Source organism: Aptenodytes forsteri, unplaced genomic scaffold (assembly GCF_000699145.1).
Source record: "Aptenodytes forsteri isolate BGI_AS27 unplaced genomic scaffold, ASM69914v1 Scaffold8, whole genome shotgun sequence".
Lineage (NCBI taxonomy): Eukaryota > Metazoa > Chordata > Aves > Sphenisciformes > Spheniscidae > Aptenodytes > Aptenodytes forsteri.
The window spans coordinates 12,741,365-12,759,625 of NW_008796218.1; the positions used below are offsets into that span (position 1 = coordinate 12,741,365).

Consider the following 18,261-nt stretch of genomic DNA (forward strand, 5'->3'; position numbering starts at 1 on the left):
AATACTGAAACTGTGTTATTTAAACAAAGGCTTTCAGATGCTTTGGAAAGGAGAACTGTGTTCCATTTAAACCCAAAAACCGAATTGCTGCCAATTTTCGTGGGCATTTGCTGTCAAATCCAGGAGTAATTTTTGAAAGCTTGTCAATAGCTGCTATCGTATTGAAGACGATTTATTATAATTGTAGTTCAGGAATCACCGAGTTACTGTCCCTGCACATGTGCACACGTGCCCACATGCAGGGAATAGTAGAGCATTCTGCAGCAATAGTTCAAAGCACTGCAGCTACGCTGTTATGCCAGGTTCCCAAATTGGGGGTATTGGGACCATGCCAGCGTGGTACTCGACTTTTGATAGCTCCTGCCTTTCCCTTTGTGTGGGTGTTCACCTGAGCTGCAGGGTAAGTGTCTTCATGCATGTGGTCAGCAGTAATTTTCTGCGGTACCCGGTAGCAGTTCTGGCTCCCTAGCCTGGTCTGCTCGTAGCCTCCACTGCAGGATCATAACCAGTTTTGCTGTCTGTCTTCCTATCTCGGAAGGCTGGAGCAGGCTTGAGGCGGGATGAGACAGGAGGTGTGAATGTGCTGAACTGGAATGTGATTATATTTTCTGGGAGAGGGAATGGGCTTGGCCCAGGCAGGAAAGACTGGGGTCCTGGTGTGGGACTGAGAGAAATGAGAGCAGGATCTTGCTTTGCAGGGTAAAAATGTGCGGAAAAAGGGTGGGGACAGAGGACGGAGGTGTATTTCAGTCAGGACACATTTTAAATGTGCTATAGCACATATCTGCTATAGCCTTATTATTATTTTTTTATTTTAGGAAGGATTCCTTATACAGATCAAGTTACATCTGTATTTATAAAAAAAACAAAACTCAGATCAAATCTAGAAACATTCTGCTGGTACCATAATGAAACCGCACAGCTTTAAGCGGTAGTTCATGCTGATGACAACAATTTTAGTAATGTAAACTGTAAGCACATTGAGAGGTGTCAGAAGGGAAGGTCCCTGAGTTTGGAGAGGATAATGCAAACGCTGTCTTGTACCAAAAAATACACAGTTCTCTTTTAATGCTGCTAATTTTTTCTTACAGTGTATTCTATGGCTTCTGTTAATAATTTAGTGATTCTGGATTACAGAGTTTTGAAGGACAGGGCTATCTGTAAGGATAATCTTGTCTGGGAGACTGTGGAAGATGTTCATTAACAGCAATGACTAGATGAAGTTATGCATTGTATGTTCTTATATGTAGCATGCACCTTTAACAGTGGCAGGTGGTTTTTCACCTAACCAACTCCTAATGGGTCATCTTCTCCAGAGGTGTTTTAGTTCCCTACTTCACTGTTATTAAAGGGTTAAAGGGGACCAGCCCTCAAGTGAGTCTGTGTTAAGCTATAGGATTAAACTATGGGAAAGGGAGAAATTCACACACATTTTCTTTGTAATCTGCAAAACCAATACAAACTTAAATATGCTGAATATGCTTTTCTCCCTTGCATTTTTTTTTAAAGAATGTATAAGAATGTGTTTGTGCTTAAAAATCTTTAAATATGAGCAGTTTAAATATACTGCTTCATGAAGGTTACATACTTGCTGAATGACAAGCTTCTCATTTTTCTATGCCATGTTCACTTTTAGAAGCTGTTCTGGTTTTCTTGAAAGTGAGGTATAGGTATTTCTTGTGAGCTTCAGCAATCTCTGGGATTTTTGTAACATTTTTTTAACTGTCTGGGCTTGCTTAAGGAATTGCTAATATTTAAATAAAAATGGGGAAATTAGAAATGGAACGATCAGAAACTTAACTGGGATGGTGGAAGTTATACAGCATGTAGGTAAAGATCAGCTGAATCCTCTACAGGTAATTTGCAGCAAACTGTGTGATCGCTGACTGGTACCATCTTAAACGTATAAATGGAAGAACAGATATGCTGGCACATCAGTACTGGTGGTTGAAATTGCTTTGGCATGTATCATTAGTTTCTGAGAGCTGCTGTAAATTTGTCTTTGAATAAAGCAAATCCTTGCATTGACGTTCTCAACACATAAGGTACAGAGAGCTGCCGCTTGATACAGTGAGCAAACGTGCTGAGTATTTTAAAGTACCTCTGTTAACATGGTGGGTTTATTGCCTTGCATTGTAGCAGAATTTCCTAGGTACCAGGCTTATCAGTACTCAACTTCAAAACCTAAAAATCTACTCCAGTGTTACTTGAGTGATTTGTTTGTGGTTTTTGAAGGAGCACTTCAAAGAGCAAAGTTCTTTAATGATTGCCATTGAGCAGAAGTGGTTTAACACAAGAGTCAGGAGTGATACTCCTTTTATTAACATCAATGTTAAACTCTTGCTATTAGTACAAGGCTGTTAAAATTTCCCAGTCGCTGAAGCTTGGAAGGCCAAGTGTGGTCGCAGATGAGAGCTAGCGAGGCTGGGACGGTAGCTGCAAACAAATCTCCTCTTCCCAGACAAATAGTGTTAGCAAAATGTGTGGCAGTACGTTCATAATGAATATTATTACTAAGATTATGTTTATGGGATGTATCTCATGACACCCAGGTGGCCTTCGTGGCGAGGATCGTGGCCAGCTCCTCAGGGAGCACCTACAGTGATGGCCCCTGGCATGCTGTTGGTTGGTTTGCCCCAGCAGAGCAAGGGTTGATCATAACATGCTTGGAGAGACTACAGAATGAGAGCAAAACACAGGATTTCTTTTCTCCCCCTACTGAGTTTTGTGTCCGGCTCTGCCCCTCGTGTTCCTGCTCCCTCCGGACCAGCTGGGATCACGCAAAGCTGCTGGCTTCGCAGTCTGGCTGCGGCACGACCCTACCTGCATGGCCGAGGGATGCTCTGCCTTGCCTTCCCCCAGTCCAGTGGGGAGGAACCCTCACTGCCTAGCACCTGGTGTTTTTTGGAGGATGGGAAAAGAATAAACCAGAGAAGCAGCACCGAAGGGACTGGGCAGCTGGAGGAGATGTGCGAGCGTGGTCCTGGAGGCCTCCCCGGCGCTACCCACGAGGGATGCAGGCTGTAGGGAGCCTGCTCTAAGCAGTGCCGCTGGCCAGCCCAAACAGGGCCATGAGTATCCTTTCCTTTTAGCCTTTTTAACCCTGTAAGTAGGCGCTGTGCCCAGTAACAGTGCTCCTGTGCCCGCTTCATTGGCAAACACCTGCTTTTGTACAAGTGTCTGGCACAGCAGTTTCTGCTGCAGTTTGGTGTGGTGCAGGGGCGCTTCTGAGACCAGGGCTGGAGGGGGCTTGGCTGCCTCCTGGGACATCCCGAGGAAACACTGAGAAGATTTGATTTTTTTTTTTTCTTAAGCTCCTAATGCTCCAGAAATGAATAAATGTATCAAAGTTTTTTCCTGCCTCCACCCCCCCCGTAATGTGTTAAAAAAGCTGGATGCCATGCTGTGCCACTTCCCAGATATCTGCTCTCCATACACTAGCGTACTCCTGGCAGGCCTGGCCTGAGACTTGTAGTGAAAAGCTTTATGAAAATTTAAAATATACTGGAGTTGGAATGGTAATTTTGTGTGTGTTTATATTACTATATAAATATAAAAAATTCATATATATGTATGTGTTAGACTGTGGAACTTTTATTCATTTGAATTGAGGTAGGAGTTCATATTAGTTTTACAGTTTCCTTAAAGCTGACTTAATTGTTTGAAGAGCTTTAAGTTGCTATGTTCTTTACTTGTTTTAACAATATGTTGAACTGATATAAGAGCTGCTGAATATATAGGTTTCTGTCATCCTCCTTTTCTTTCTTCCTGTGGAGTTGGAGTTTGTGTGAGGAGGGAACCTGACAGGTAATAAAAGTGAAGACGACAGCTCCGCAAGTGAACTCTGAATTTATGGACTAAAAGTAAAGGTCTCTTGCAAGCCAATGCCTATAGGGAAGCTGGAATTGGAGTAGCTTCTGAAAGATTAAGGAATTTAAGTACATGCTGCAAGCCCTAATTTAAAGAACATAGTCTTATCTTTAACACTTTAATGGAAAAGGACAGTCTTTGTAAAATTTCAGTCCAAGCGAAGAATGTTACTTGTACTTTGCTAGTTATTGGAGCTAGTGAATACTCTTTTATCCCATCTTAAAGAAAAGATGCGGTCCTTCATTGTAATATTTTGTGGAAGTTGTCAAATATTTTAGGTTTGCTTTTCAGTTGTTTCACTAAGTACTCCATTATGTGCATTTCACATTAAGTAGAAGCATTTCAGCTGTGTTTTGTGCATTGAACATAATGTGGATAAGCTTTGACTGTTTGGAAGAGGAAAAAAAAAAGAAAAAATTAACTATGGCACATCAGGCTTACACTAACAGGCATGAAGGAACACAAAAAATGTGGATGAGACAGAAATGGCCAAATTAGTTAAAAATAAGTCTTGAGGTATGACAACTAATAACAGAAATCCAGCACCAATAAATATTTTTTTGTGTAATCATAATAATACCCACTTTGGTTCTTTTGATGCTGTGCTTGTTCCTATAACATTTGTAAATCACAGGTTTTCCCTTTAAAACTGTGAACGCAGCTCAGTGAAAACTCTGGGCAAACCATCTGTTTTCAACTATTTTATTGATATATCCGTTGGCCTCTGGGAAAACCCTGGGCTAGCACAGTGATCTTCAGACTTGGAGATCAGGAAGTTGCTATGTAAATGGGGAGTGAGAGACACAAATAATCACAGCAAGATGTCCCGTCTTTCTGCTTGACTTTGGCTTTATGATTTGGCATTGCTGATTACTTTCAGCTCTATTCAGACGTTGCGTTTGTTAAGATGATGCCAAATGTTTGCAAAAGAAGTGAGAGAGCGCTAGAAAAGCGCCCTGTTTCACCTTCCAGACTTCCCTGCTCAGTGACAACGGTGGGTGGTGGTCTTCTTTCCCCCCCTCAGTTTGACTGCTGTGGGCAGGAGAAGATGAACATGACAGACTGGATGGCTGTGGAGAGCCATCAGTTTAAGATGCAAAGCTCCTTGGGTACTCAATCCGTCTGCGCTGGGAGATGGAGGTCTTGGCAAAGCAAGCTGGGGATGAAGGGTCCATCATCTTCTCCATGACTCTCTTTGTTCTCCCTGGCTGAGAGCTCGACTCCCTCATTGCGTGTGTCCGTCCTTCCTCTGGTCATCATCTGCTTTAACTGGGGGGGAGGAGGAGCAGGGCTTGGGGTTCGGTGTGTGTTTTTGTTTTCCAAAGTCTGCTTGAGTAAATGGAATTTAGCAAGGAACACAGTGAAGTACAAACATAGGTGTAGACAAGTAGTCACAATGACTGAGGCCTGCCTCTCGGGTATGCTGCTTCGCTTCAAAAAGAAAAGGGGGGGGGGGGGGGAAGGTTAGTTGAAGAGAAGACTCGGATATGTGTTTATTCCTGGAAAATAATTCTTTTGATCTTCAGGGAGGTGTGTGAATTTAGGAGAGAGAAGAAAGACAGGTAATTTCTAGTTTTGTGTTTCTTTTTTCTTTTTTTTTTTTTTCCCCCCTGAAGCAGAGCCGCAGGCTTTTTTCCTTACCTCCCCTTATTTATTTTTTTCTTTATTATCATCAGACACTTAATTTCTCTGAAATGTTCCAGTCTCAGTGCAGCCTAAAAACATTCAAACAGAATAGCGTACACACCTGTCAGACCATGGGGCAAATGATAAGGGGATGCCAGTATATGAACCATAGGAATTGGCTCTTTGATGTACAGCTTTAGAGTTAATGGCACCTCACTCATCTTAGGAGACAGTCTTTGACTACGGGCAGTTTTATAAGTTCCCACTTATATTGGTGTATTTGTTACTTAATTGGATGCATTTCTTGACTTTTTATTACATGAAAATTCAGCTGCTGACTTTTTTCCCTAATAATTTGAAATATTTAAACCACGTACATCACAACAACAAAACTCTCTTTCACAGAAATAGATTAAGTGCATTAATTCTTGATCAAGCTTGTCTTCTCCCTTTGAATTCATCACGTCCTTTAAGTGTTGGGGTCCAGAAGCACTTCCAGTACTATTTGAGCTGTCACGACTGTGCCCGGGGACAAATGTAGCGCAGTCACTTGGTCCACTCTGCCAGCCCAGAGAGGGACGGGATGAACGGCTGGAGGCAATGACTTCTTAAACTAACCCAGCTAGACTTTCAAGAGCATGTCTGATCATGGCTTTAGAAACACAGCGAATGCTTAATATAACTCAAAACCTGTGCTGATTTGTATCATAATGAACATCGATGCTAATGGAGGAGCGTATACGTGTTTTGTCTCCCCAGACAGCAGCATACATACCACGGCTGGTACACCAGTCATTTCAAAGCAGTTATGCAAGGTGTTTTCTTCCATGTTTGCAGCGAAGTCACCACAGTTCAGCTGCGTGTTGACCTAGAGAAGACAGCCTGTAGGTCAGAGGACAGTCAAACATTGCCTATTGCTCTTAGCCCTGTGCTGGCTCGGATCTGTTACAGTCCATTTTTTTCATCTCGTGGGCTGTCACTGCTGACCTTTCCTCTCATCGCCTTATGAAGAATAGCATTTTATTAAAGTTTTGCTGCTTCCTGGGTCATCCCTTGCCGCTGTCCATTCCTGGGGCTTCTGTCTGTGTAAATCCAAGCTTAAGCTTTTAATGTGGGTGGTTTTCCACTTTTGTCCCCAATGCATCTGGTTCCATGGTATAGTGTGGATAAACTTGAACCGGTCCCCGTCTGTGCCTTTTGCCTGCCCTGGTTGCCAGTGATGCTATCCAAGTAACTACGCTGCTAGTGTAGGAAGATGGAAAAACAGATTGCTTCAGAGTGTATTGCATGAGGAAGAAGCACATGTCATTTTGCACGAGAGTTTCTGCTGTTGCTGCCAAAGCCATCAGACAAGGAGTTGCAGTTATCAGGTTTGTCAGTTGTCATGGATAAGGATTCTGAGCGAGACTCTGACAGTAACACCTGCGCCTCCCATCGTGAGGGCTTCACATCTGGAGTCGGAGCTGAGGACGTGCATTTTAGCCTCCTAGGTTTCCAGGTGTGGAGTTTGGGTTTGGGGTTTTTTTTTATGCTTTGAAACCTGAAGAAGCAGTGAAACCCCATAGCATGTGCAAGCTGGTAACTGTAGCAGAACTAATTGTCGCACGTGGTTTGCTGTTCTTTGTGAAGGATATCTAAGTCGCTTACCACATGCGTTACTACTGCTAACGTTTGCGATCAGAGTTCATTTGGGGAGAAAGTGTGATGGCAAATCCAATAATGTACAATAGTCAACAGTGCTAACGTGCTATTTTGCATTTCTTTTGTGGAGCATGTTACAAAGGATCAGGTGCAAGAGTGAAGGATGTTTCTCGGTTTTAGTTGATGACACAATGTGTTATTTGCCAGGATAATTCATAGCTCCAACTTTGTTCAAGAACTGCTTTTAGTAATCCTGTTCTCTGAAGTAGTCGCTTAAGGTGTATACCAGTACCACAAAACAAAGCGTATAACGGTATACGATGCTATTGACGACGTAGCTATAGGGATAACCAGTTCAAATAAATAAATGCCTCTGCAATCTTTGGTACAATATCAAGCTACCGTTTTAAAGACGTATTCCAGTATTAGCAGCTGTGGGGTTTGTAGGGGAGAGGTGTCTATTTAGTTACCAATTCACTTTAAGGTGATTATAAGCACATGAATTTGTTAAAATGTTTTATTAAAAATGTCTGAGAAGAAGTTTTTTTGCAGCTTTCTTTTTATGGGCTCTTCATTTGCCTTGAAAAGGTCTTCATGTGTCGTTCAGTAAACCTTCAAACTTTCCGATGTTAAATTATTTCAGTAAAGCATATTTAAGCTTAAAAAAAATACTCAGGAGTAGCAGGACTTTAATTGATATTTTTACTTATCTGTAATTTGTAAGTTTACCATGTGAATTCTTTCTGTTTTCATGTAGGCGTTTAGATGCTAACCATATAACTGCCATACCAGAAGACAGTTTTGAGGGTCTGGTGCAGTTGCGTCACCTTTGGTTGGATGACAACAGCTTGACAGAAGTTCCCATCTATCCGCTCAGCAATCTTCCCTCTCTGCAGGCGTTAACGCTGGCTCTTAACAAAATAACACATATTCCTGACTATGCATTTACAAACCTTTCAAGTCTTGTTGTTCTGTGAGTATTTGTAATTGTATTTCATAGGTCACTTTGATTCTTTCCTCAGTTACAGTTTTGATTAAGCTAAGATGGCACTGAAAATGGTATTTTGCTATGTTTTAGCTCAGTTGTCTAGTAACAGCCTATACCAACACGAGATGGTATCACGTGTACTTCGACAACCCGCTGAAGGTTTGCTAAAGATCTTCTAAACAGAAAGTCAAATGGGCTATGGATAGGGAGATTGCCGTGTATTTTCCTGATGTCTCATTTTAGCAACGAATATTTCAAACCAATGGTTGTCAGAGAAAGCTTTCAGAGATATTAAAAGAAGAAAATATCTGCCACAGACCTGTTTCTGCGTAGTCTTAAATATCTCCAAGGATTAATATGAAAAATTACTTTGATTTATATGTTTAAATCATCTTTTTATCACACTTCTGGATAGTGAGTAAGGGTTTAAAATAGGTTGTCTTGACTGTGGGTAATCTGTTCTGTTCCCATATGAGGATGAAATATTTCTGTCGAGAAGTGAAAGACATTCTTCTGTATAATCCACCCCTTGTAATGTTTTTTCTAAACCATTTAACTGTCTTGATTTCATAGAAATATCTGCTAATATGTTAACTTACATGAAATCATTCACTTATTTTCATACTTGTTTTGTTTTTGTTTTTTAGACATCTTCATAATAACAAAATAAAAACTATAGGAAAACACTGCTTTGATGGATTAGACAACCTTGAAACCTTGTAAGTATGCTTCTTAAAGTAACTAATTGTTCAGTGTTTGTCTCATTCCCAGCTTAATCAAGGTTACTTTACTGGTATGGTGAAGATTTTGCAAATAAGGCATGTGTGCACAGCACAACACATACCACTGACACAGCTCCAGCTCAGGTTTCGGAACTGAAGGCTAGTATCAGTGCAGTGCTCCACCAAAACTAATTAACTATGTTGAGAAGCAGGTAAATATTAGCCTGGGTGAAATGTCACAGTGGATGATGTGGGTCTAATGTTCCTAGCCCTGATCTAGCTGGTGTATCTTTGCATAGCACTCCACTGAGTCAGGTGGATGTATCGAAGTGTTTTGAGTGGCCCTGTGGGTGATAAGGGACAAATATTTGTTTCTCAGATTTACTGTAGGATTAAGCATATTTAAGATACACTGCCAAAACTCTTGTGTGTTGATAGGAGGTTTCTCAGAAGGCCCCAGCGGGCTGTTTCTCCACTGCTCCTGCATTACTGGTTGGGCACCACTGCCTGCCAAGGAGGCTGTCGCTCATGTGTCCCCACAGCTTCTGAACCGATCCTCTGTAGGCTGGTAGAAAACAGCCCAGCTCCTGGTTCCCAGCCTCTCATACAAGAGATTCACCTGAGTTCACTTCAAATACTGGCAAATATTCAGATGATGGACTGGTTTATCTGAAACAGTGAACCTTATGTTCCTTCGGACAGGAGCAGGGGATGGTGGCGGGAAGCATCACCTTCCCCTCACCCCTTGTCTGTTGTCCCAGCTGACAATTCATACTCCCCCCAGAACTGGGTGTCCGTAGCGGCCAGATCCTAGCTCCACAGTACTCCTCAACCTCCAGAGCACCTTCTTGGTGAGGAATGGCTTTCAGCCGCCGTTACACTCCCCATTTCCCTTCAGCTTGCTCATTGAATGTCTAATAAGTGGTATCTCCTTCAGCGGTGCATTTTGTTATGCTTAGGAGAATGCTAAATAAATAAAACAAATGAAGGAGGGCAAGGGCACGTTAAAGCCAGGGACAACCTCTGTTAACATATGAGGAGTTTGGATGAGTCCAGGAATGCTGCTTACTCCAACTATCTTGTCATTCTCTTAGGAACTGAATTAAGGAATAATTAGGCGCTATGTAAACGTGCACAGCTGATGTAAGATGTAAGACTCTCAGAATGTTTTTCCCTCTCATAAAGAATCCCTTTTGCAGAAAAAAGACTGTAGCCGGTCCTGATGTTACTGCTAGAATGGTGACAGGTTAACTGAGATTTCAACAGATCCCTGTCACTGATGTGTGATGATTCAGTGTGATGAGGTTTCCCTCTGCTTCCCTTCAGTATTTACAATTGGTTTTGCTAGAAGGTCTGCTATTACCTAATGGCTTATTTACTGTTTATTTTATAAAACCTGAAAGAAAAGTTTTCTTAGTAAGCTAATAAAGAGTAGTCATTTGTATCTACTTTATTTTTTAAACTTTGAAATCTTAGTTCATTTCCATGTAAATTCTGTTGAAGAAAAGTCTGTGAGTTGTTGAAAAATACTGAGCTTTGCTGTAAGGAAATGTCATTTGACTTAACATGAATAATCCTCTGGATAATATTAAATATCTTACCTAAGTTATTAGCTGGTTATAAAGCATGTGCAACATCAGAAGACTAAATCTAAGTTAAAAATCAAGTTATTCTATGGTCTAGTTAGAGATGTTCTGAGAACTTTTTACTTTCATTGAATTGTGTTAAATAAAAATTATTTTAACAATTCATGATAACTATTACGAATTTCATGATTTTCCTGCTTTGTTTCCTCTAGGGATTTAAATTATAACAACATGGTAGAGTTCCCCGAAGCCATAAAAGCACTCCCAAGTCTAAAGGAGTTGTAAGTATTACTTATTCTCCCTTTTTACCGGTTTTCTTTCTCCTTTCCATAAATAAAAAGAGAAAAGAAATTCCCGGATTTAAGAATGCTTGTCTCATTATGCAGCAACCTAGATCAGATTAAGTTATGCTAAGCGATGCTGTAATTAAAGGAAAATGTAATCATCGGCTAGAGAGGGAACCTATTCAAAATTATTTTGGAGTTATATAAGCAAGCAATTTATTCAGAACGATTAGCATAGATCTTAATCATGAGCTGGTTTTGGCCTCCAGTAGCAGAATTAAGTATTCACTGATCACACATGTTTTCCTTGTCCCCTCCTTAAGAGGGGAAGAAGAAGAGAGAAAGCACAGGATCGTGTTTTGGACAGAACAGTTTCTTTGTAATGAAATATTTTCAGTTTAGCTGATGTGCAGTAGACAGAAATCATACCTTCAAAGTTATTCCTACAGTTTGACTTACTCCTATTTAACTACAATCCTATTTTTGGCAGGATTGGGAATTGAGTAGGTGTGAAGAAAATGACTATTGGTTGAATCTACTGGCAGGATATTTTTAAGTGTTGGTTTTCTTCTTTGCTAATATCTTTAGGGGATTTCACAGTAACTACATTTCCATAATTCCTGATGGTGCATTTGCAGGAAACCCCCTTCTAAGAACGATGTAAGTAATTTTCATGCATCTATTTTTAGTCTGTAGCAGACAGTGACTGTAAGAACAGCAATTGAAACATGTTTTTCATTTCCCAGACATTTGTATGATAATCCTTTGTCTTTTGTGGGGAACTCAGCATTTCAGAATCTGTCAGATCTACATTCCCTGTAAGTATCATCTCAGCTATATAGTACAATATATGGACATGAAACGTTGTGGCTAAGAACTCAAAATAACTAAATTTTCTGACTGCCTCTTACCTTACAATTTTTTTGCAGTAAGCTTTTATAAACATTGTTATTGTTGGGAATATCCAGTTTCTTAAGAAGCTCTAGTAAATATGCTCTACAACTTTTTTTTTTTTAAATCTTCATTACCTTGCATAAGACACATAACCTCAGGCCAAATGCTCAGGTTCTTACTTAAACAAACTGCAATATGTCCTAGGTGGTTTTTGAACAGGGATGTACATTGTGAGAATGTTTTGCAGGTTAGTGCATGCATACTCTCAAAAGATACCAGTTCTGGGGGTGACGAGAAAGCAAAACGGAGTGAGACTTTGGACTTTGAACTACAAACTACCTACGAGTTTATGCCCTTTTCATATGTGTATTGATACGACTCTTTCCAGCTTGATGAATTCCAGTTGTTTGCTAATGGAGGAGTAATTGATTAAGCAAATTACTAGTATAAGAAGCAGTGAAAAGACTATATTCATGTGTAAAATTTAAACAAAAGCAATGAGGATCTTAGACTGTCTCCTTAGTGAAAATACCTACCTGATAGCAGGATTGAACGTCACAATTCTTTGCATAATACAGCTAATTTTCATGGGGATTTTTTTAGGGTCATCCGGGGTGCCAGCATGGTGCAGTGGTTTCCTAATTTGACAGGAACCATTAATCTGGAGAGCTTGTAAGTATCTTCTACAGAAATAACTTCCAATAATTTCTTGGTTTTGCCTCTTGTGAAGTGATTGAAATATGATTAGTGGGTCTGGAGAGCAACTGGATGTTATGTTCTCTTCCTGTCAATAAATGTTAAGTAATTATATAGCTTTCCTTACTGTGATACCTGGGTGCCTCTTAATTTTTTTTTTTTTTAATAGTGTAAGCTGGCAACAGCCCATGAAAAGGCCATTGATACTAACCCCCCTCTCACAGAACTGAAAAACAGAAAAGTTAGCCTCTTCCAAACAACCAAACCAAAAAAAATTTGCACCCCGATAGCTGAGACACCATCCTTCTTCTGCTCTTACGTATGCTTGTTATGCCATCTACCATCAACAATGCAAACATTTATATACGGGGTTTTTTTCACAGAACTCTAACAGGGACCAAGATAAACAGTATTCCTGTTAATTTATGTCAAGAGCAAAAGGTGCTGCGAACTTTGTAAGTATACACATTGTGCTCCTATTTTCATCTGCATCAAAATGTTTTAAAAGAAATTTAAAGCTAATTCAAAGCAAAAGTATTGCTTAGAATTGCTCATCCTAGTAGTTCTATCAACGTTAGAAATCTGATTCTGGTTTCTTGATTCTTCAAATCAAGACTCGTGGCACAGTTGATGTAATGCCTTGTATTCTTGAAACAGGGTCCCCTTTATAGGGATGCACTATTTCTTTCCTGTGTTACAGAAGATATGTAAGGTGGTGCTGCAGAACAGTCTTTGCATCTTCAAATTCACTCCGCCGCCATTGATTCTTAACACAACAGTAATCACTTACATTCAGAGGTTAAGGAAGAGTTTAGTTATAGTGCTTTGACTTTTGTGTTTGGGAACACAGGAGAGAGCATCAGAAACCAAGAGAAATGGAGGTGAGGATTAGGAAGAGGATAGTAATACAAAGGCAAAATAGAAAAAGCAGTAAGGGTGTGTTAAAATAAATGCAAAAAGCCAAACTGTAAAATGAAACCACTCGGGGGGGAGAGGCAAAGCCATGTTTACAAAGGGTACATGCAGGAAAATCTGGAACAAAAGCAAGTGCTGAAAAATGGAGGAGAAAAATATGTTCTGTTTTATAGAAGAAAAACTAGGGAAAAAGAATGATGAGGTAGGATTTATTTTCAAACGGCAGTTTATCTTTTGAACAGAAATCTGAAGATTGCTTGCAAGTTTCTAGTCTCCTTTTGCCGCATAGTTTCACAGGAAAATCTGAACTTTCCTAGCTCTGCTTAGGGAGGTACCAACGTGCTAAATAAAAATTTGCACCAAATTCCTGTGTTGCATACCATCTATCCAGTTTATTCTAAAAAAGCAGATTATCAATTAACTTTTTAGATTACAACTCTCAGAATTCAGGGAATTTGTACAGTATGGTTTTGGGGTATGCATATACCCAGATGCAGAGCTGAAAGCAGTGCCTATAGAATCAAAAATGTCAGTTGGGAGGGATCTCATGAGCTGTTGAAGCCACTAGAAAGGCACGGCCTGTTTCTCCATTACTTTCCAGTTACAGAACACTAGTTTCAGTTGTTAATGTTTGCCAAATAGAGAGTTTTGGGATGATTTTTTATTTTCCACGCTTGCTTGCTTGCTTTACATCACTGGTTGAATATTTCAGGAAAGTAAAACAAAAAAGTTCACCGAATTCAGAGACAAAAAAGGGGAGAGATATAGAAATGTAGTTTTTAAAAGGGTTACATGGATAGAGTGAATAAAAGGCAATGAATCAACATTTTACAGAGTTATATAGACAGCCTTATTTCTGCTATTTGCTGACTGTTGCAAACTTGACATAGCAGTTATGTCTTTCTACGTTTTTGGGTGTATATAATATGTATAATTGAAGTGGGGCTAGTTAGGATGGCTGTGGAGAGATCACACTTGTGATTCCATTCCAGATTTTCTCTAAACTGCCCTTAGTTTTTCCGCAGAATGTTAGTAACAGGAAGACTTTTCTGCCAATCCATTTAATGGTTACAAGTGATGAGATGTTTCAAGTAGAAAAGAGTTGAACTAAGCACCTTTCTCCCATTTTCTGTTTTGAAGGGACTTGTCTTACAACAATATAAAGGACCTCCCAAGTTTTAAGGGCTGCCACTCCTTGGAAGAAATGTAAGTAGAAATACATGTTTTTTATCTTTATTACCTCCTTAGTGTGCTTAGTCCAAGTCTCTAGAAACTTTTTTGCTTCATGTTTGATCATAAGTTTCTAAGATTAAGGACGGAGAGAGATGATATAACCATCTCATGTGAGGAGTGTGCTGGATAGAGAATTCAACCACTTGTGTTTTCCTCAATTAGCTAAGGTTTAATTGTTCCTATGGCACAAAAAAGAATGAAGGACACCTTAATCCTGCATTTCATAGTAGCATTGCTATACGCATAAATAGAACGAGCATTTATGTATTTTTCTTCCTGCCTCTTATCTCTTCCACTCTTCAGTTCCCTCCAACCATCAGCCTGTGCTTGTGTAAAACATGTTTTCCTCTGGTCCCTGTAAGACACATTCAAACCCCATCTTTGCTTTTCCTTACTAAATTGCTTTAAAGCTTAAGCTTAATTTCCAGACCCTACACAATTTCTGCCTGCATATATTCCTACTTCTCCTTCTACCTCTACTGCTCTCAAGCTTCTTTCCCCTTAACCAGAGTGGGGCTAATAGACTTCTCACAGGCCTTTGCTGTTACACTCTTGACATCTTCGGGCTCATTGTACACATGGTTCATTGTAAAGGGAGCTAGTGAACTGGAAGTATAACTTGCCCATTAGCTCTTCTCAACGTATTCCTTTCATAAATCCATATTTCGAGAAGTAAAAGTGCACCCAGGGTAAGAATATCAACGTGTTCCTTTCATAAATCTGTATTTCAAGAAGTAAAAGTGCACCCAGGGTAAGAATATGGCCTAAAGATTCCTTCAGAATTAAGTAGATTTGTTTTAAATCTCAGTGTGACTCTTCAAAGTTCACAAAGTGTTACTTTTAGCTTGGAAATAATACAGTCCACACTTAACAGTCTCTTGGAAGTTAAATGAGTTGTGAATTGGGATTGGGCAGAGGCGCCACGAAAGAGCTTCATGGTTGTATAACATGGCTAATGCGAAGTGCAGAGCAGATACTTAAACAGTTTGCCTACAAGGGGAAATGAGAAAAATCTTGCCATTGGTAAGGCTAAATCTGTGTATTAGCAGGCACCGAGCTATCTCTTAGTTTGAAGCCAGCCCAGTTTGCCAATAAAGCTCTGTTTCTACTTCTTCACTCTGCAGTTCCTTACAGCATAATCAAATCCATGAAATCACAGAGGATACCTTTCAAGGACTGTCCTCCCTTCGTATCCTGTAAGTGCATGTAGTTGCATACTGAGTAAAACAAGATAATGTTTTTGATTCCCATGTAAACTGATGTCAGGGTTTGGTGTTACACATCTGATTGATGGCAAAAGGCCAGGTATGCTGGATCCTAAGGTGAAGCAAACCATGTACAAGAGATACTAGCAGCAGCCAGTTTCAGTCCCGTTCTTTCTATTCTCCATTTTGTTTTTCTAGCCTATAAAGAAATTTTTAATATATATACACATACATGGAGATAAAAAAAGGAGATTTTTTTCGGTAGTCCACTATTTTGCATTATATTATTACTATATTATTCCATTATATAGTATTTATTGGAGACATCCTATCTGTTTTCCTCAGGAGGAGCAGATCAGTAAACAAAATTTTCCCCTCCCCTTACATCTGTAGCTATATGAAGATGATATAGGAACATTGAAATTATCAGAAAAAAATCCACAAATTGACAGGTGTTTTAAAAGGAATGTCATAATATAAGTCATGGTGGTCCAGCAGGAACTGGATCTGGATTTTGAAATCCAACAAAGCAGATGCCCTTCTGCTTGTTCTTTCGTTGCCTTCCCCCACCCCTGCCGGCGTGCCCTGCTGCAGGTGCGGTTGGCACCGAAGGGATCGTCCTGGCACCTTCAGCCTGGGAATGGGTGGTGTCCGCGGCGGCCTCTGCCTTGGGAGCGCAGGCTGAGCTGCTAGCAGAAGGAGGGGGAAGGGGGCAGGAATGGGAGATGGATGCTGCCTTGGGGATGAGGTGAAGCAGGATAGATACAGCTGCCCTACCACGGGATTTGGCTGCTACTGCACCTGGCTGACTGGGGAGAGAGGGGAAACGGGAGTGTTGTTCGGCTTTTCTGACAAAGACATCATGTATTTGTCACCTTAGCTTTTTTCTCAGTACAGTGGCTGTTACAAAGTTTTGATGAAACTGCTAAAATCTCATTTGGCATTCATTGCAGCGACCTCAGTAGAAATCGGATCCGTCAGATCCACAAGGAAGCTTTCACCACTGTTGGAGCTATTGTTAACCTGTAAGTAGGCTATTCTGTGCAGCAACCTCCTCTCTCTATCATTAAACTGCTGCGAGAGTAAATGGTTTTAGCTTAAAACTGGTATGTGCCCATTGTATGTTTCATCTCTGTGGATCACGAAACCTCTCACTTGCTGAATGTATGCAGGACAGACTTCTTGAAAGTGCCTGCTGCACTGACAGGCACTTGCTAGACCACAGCCTCGGTGTGAGACTTAAAAAGCCTTCCTACTCTAATGAAGTGTATGCTATAGGATCTTCAGCCTTACTTTGTTGTAACGCTGTCTTAATATTCACATTTCAGAGACCTAAGTTTCAACGAACTCACTTCAGTTCCAAGTGAAGGATTGAGTGGACTGAACCAGCTTAAACTTGCAGGCAATTCTGAGTTGAAAGAAGCTTTGGCAGCAAAGAACTTTGCAAAGCTCCGGTACGTTGGTAAATAACACTACAGAGTGCCTCGCTTATTTTGACAGTAACAAGCAACGTGACAATAAATTAAGCCAGTTTAGATAATTACTCATGACAAATGATCCGCTGAGTCCTGTAGGGTCTTAATGTTGGCCTATATAAAAGGGCATCTGACTATTCTGATATAGAAGCCATTTGCAGACAATTTTCTTGGAAACTTTTCTATTTTTCCTCCACCACTTTTCAGGTAGATATCATCCGACTTTGGAATAGTGGGTTGGGTGGATTCCATTTGTTACTGAACTGAGCACATCTGTCTTTCAGAGTGTGGAAAACGGGAGAAGACACGCGGGTGTCTGATTCCATAATCACCACCCTTTATACGCATGCTGTTTGTTCTTGGAGGCGAACGATAAGAGTAACAGTAATCATTCAAATGGAAACCTGGTACTGATTTCAGTGGGAGGTGGATCAGACAGTGGTTAACTGCTTTGCATTTTCAAAGATCTTTCTGCATGTTAATATTTCGCTCCTCAAGAAGCAGTTAGAAATTGTTTCCCATGTTGTCTGATGGAAAAAATGGAGATGAAGATACTGTTAATTTGTCTAAGGCCAGCAAAGGAATCCGTGTCAGGCCTCAGCAGTCCTGTGGAAACAGCAGATTGTTTTTTAGGTTTGGATCTGTGTTTGTGAACTAATGCATTGTGGGATCCTTCAGACTGACGTTCCTCCTAAATATTTACAAGAACAGAATTCAGGAACAATACTGCAGGTAGTTGATACTGTAGCCTTGAGTCAGAAAAATTAGCTTCTGGTCTGCTATTTAGGGAAGTGATCGTGCCCCTGTACTCAGCACTGGTGAGGCCGCACCTCCAATACTGTGTTCAGTTTTGGGCCCCTCACTACAAGAAGGACGTCGAGGTGCTGGAGCGTGTCCAGAGAAGGGCAACGAAGCTGGTGAGGGGTCTGGAGAACAAGTCTTATGAGGAGCGGCTGAGGGAACTGGGGTTGTTTAGCCTGGAGAAAAGGAGGCTGAGGGGAGACCTCATCGCTCTCTACAACTACCTGAAAGGAGGTTGTAGCGAGGTGGGTGTTGGTCTCTTCTCCCAAGTAACTAGTGATAGGACGAGAGGAAATGGCCTCAAGTTGTGCCAAGGGAGGTTTAG

At 40.6% G+C, this 18,261-nt stretch overlaps 1 protein-coding gene across 1 annotated transcript in view; it reads left to right on the forward strand.

Annotated features, from left to right (window-relative positions):
- LGR4 (leucine rich repeat containing G protein-coupled receptor 4) overlaps positions 1-18,261 on the forward strand; it is a 46,158-nt gene that overhangs the window by 20,708 nt on the left and 7,189 nt on the right. The window contains exons 4-14 of the mRNA XM_019474507.1: positions 7,895-8,110; positions 8,773-8,844; positions 10,646-10,714; positions 11,306-11,377; positions 11,464-11,535; positions 12,215-12,283; positions 12,691-12,762; positions 14,363-14,428; positions 15,580-15,651; positions 16,614-16,685; positions 16,989-17,114. Of these exons, the coding sequence (XP_019330052.1) occupies positions 7,895-8,110; positions 8,773-8,844; positions 10,646-10,714; positions 11,306-11,377; positions 11,464-11,535; positions 12,215-12,283; positions 12,691-12,762; positions 14,363-14,428; positions 15,580-15,651; positions 16,614-16,685; positions 16,989-17,114 (978 nt within the window). The remainder of the gene's footprint in view (positions 1-7,894; positions 8,111-8,772; positions 8,845-10,645; positions 10,715-11,305; positions 11,378-11,463; positions 11,536-12,214; positions 12,284-12,690; positions 12,763-14,362; positions 14,429-15,579; positions 15,652-16,613; positions 16,686-16,988; positions 17,115-18,261) is intronic.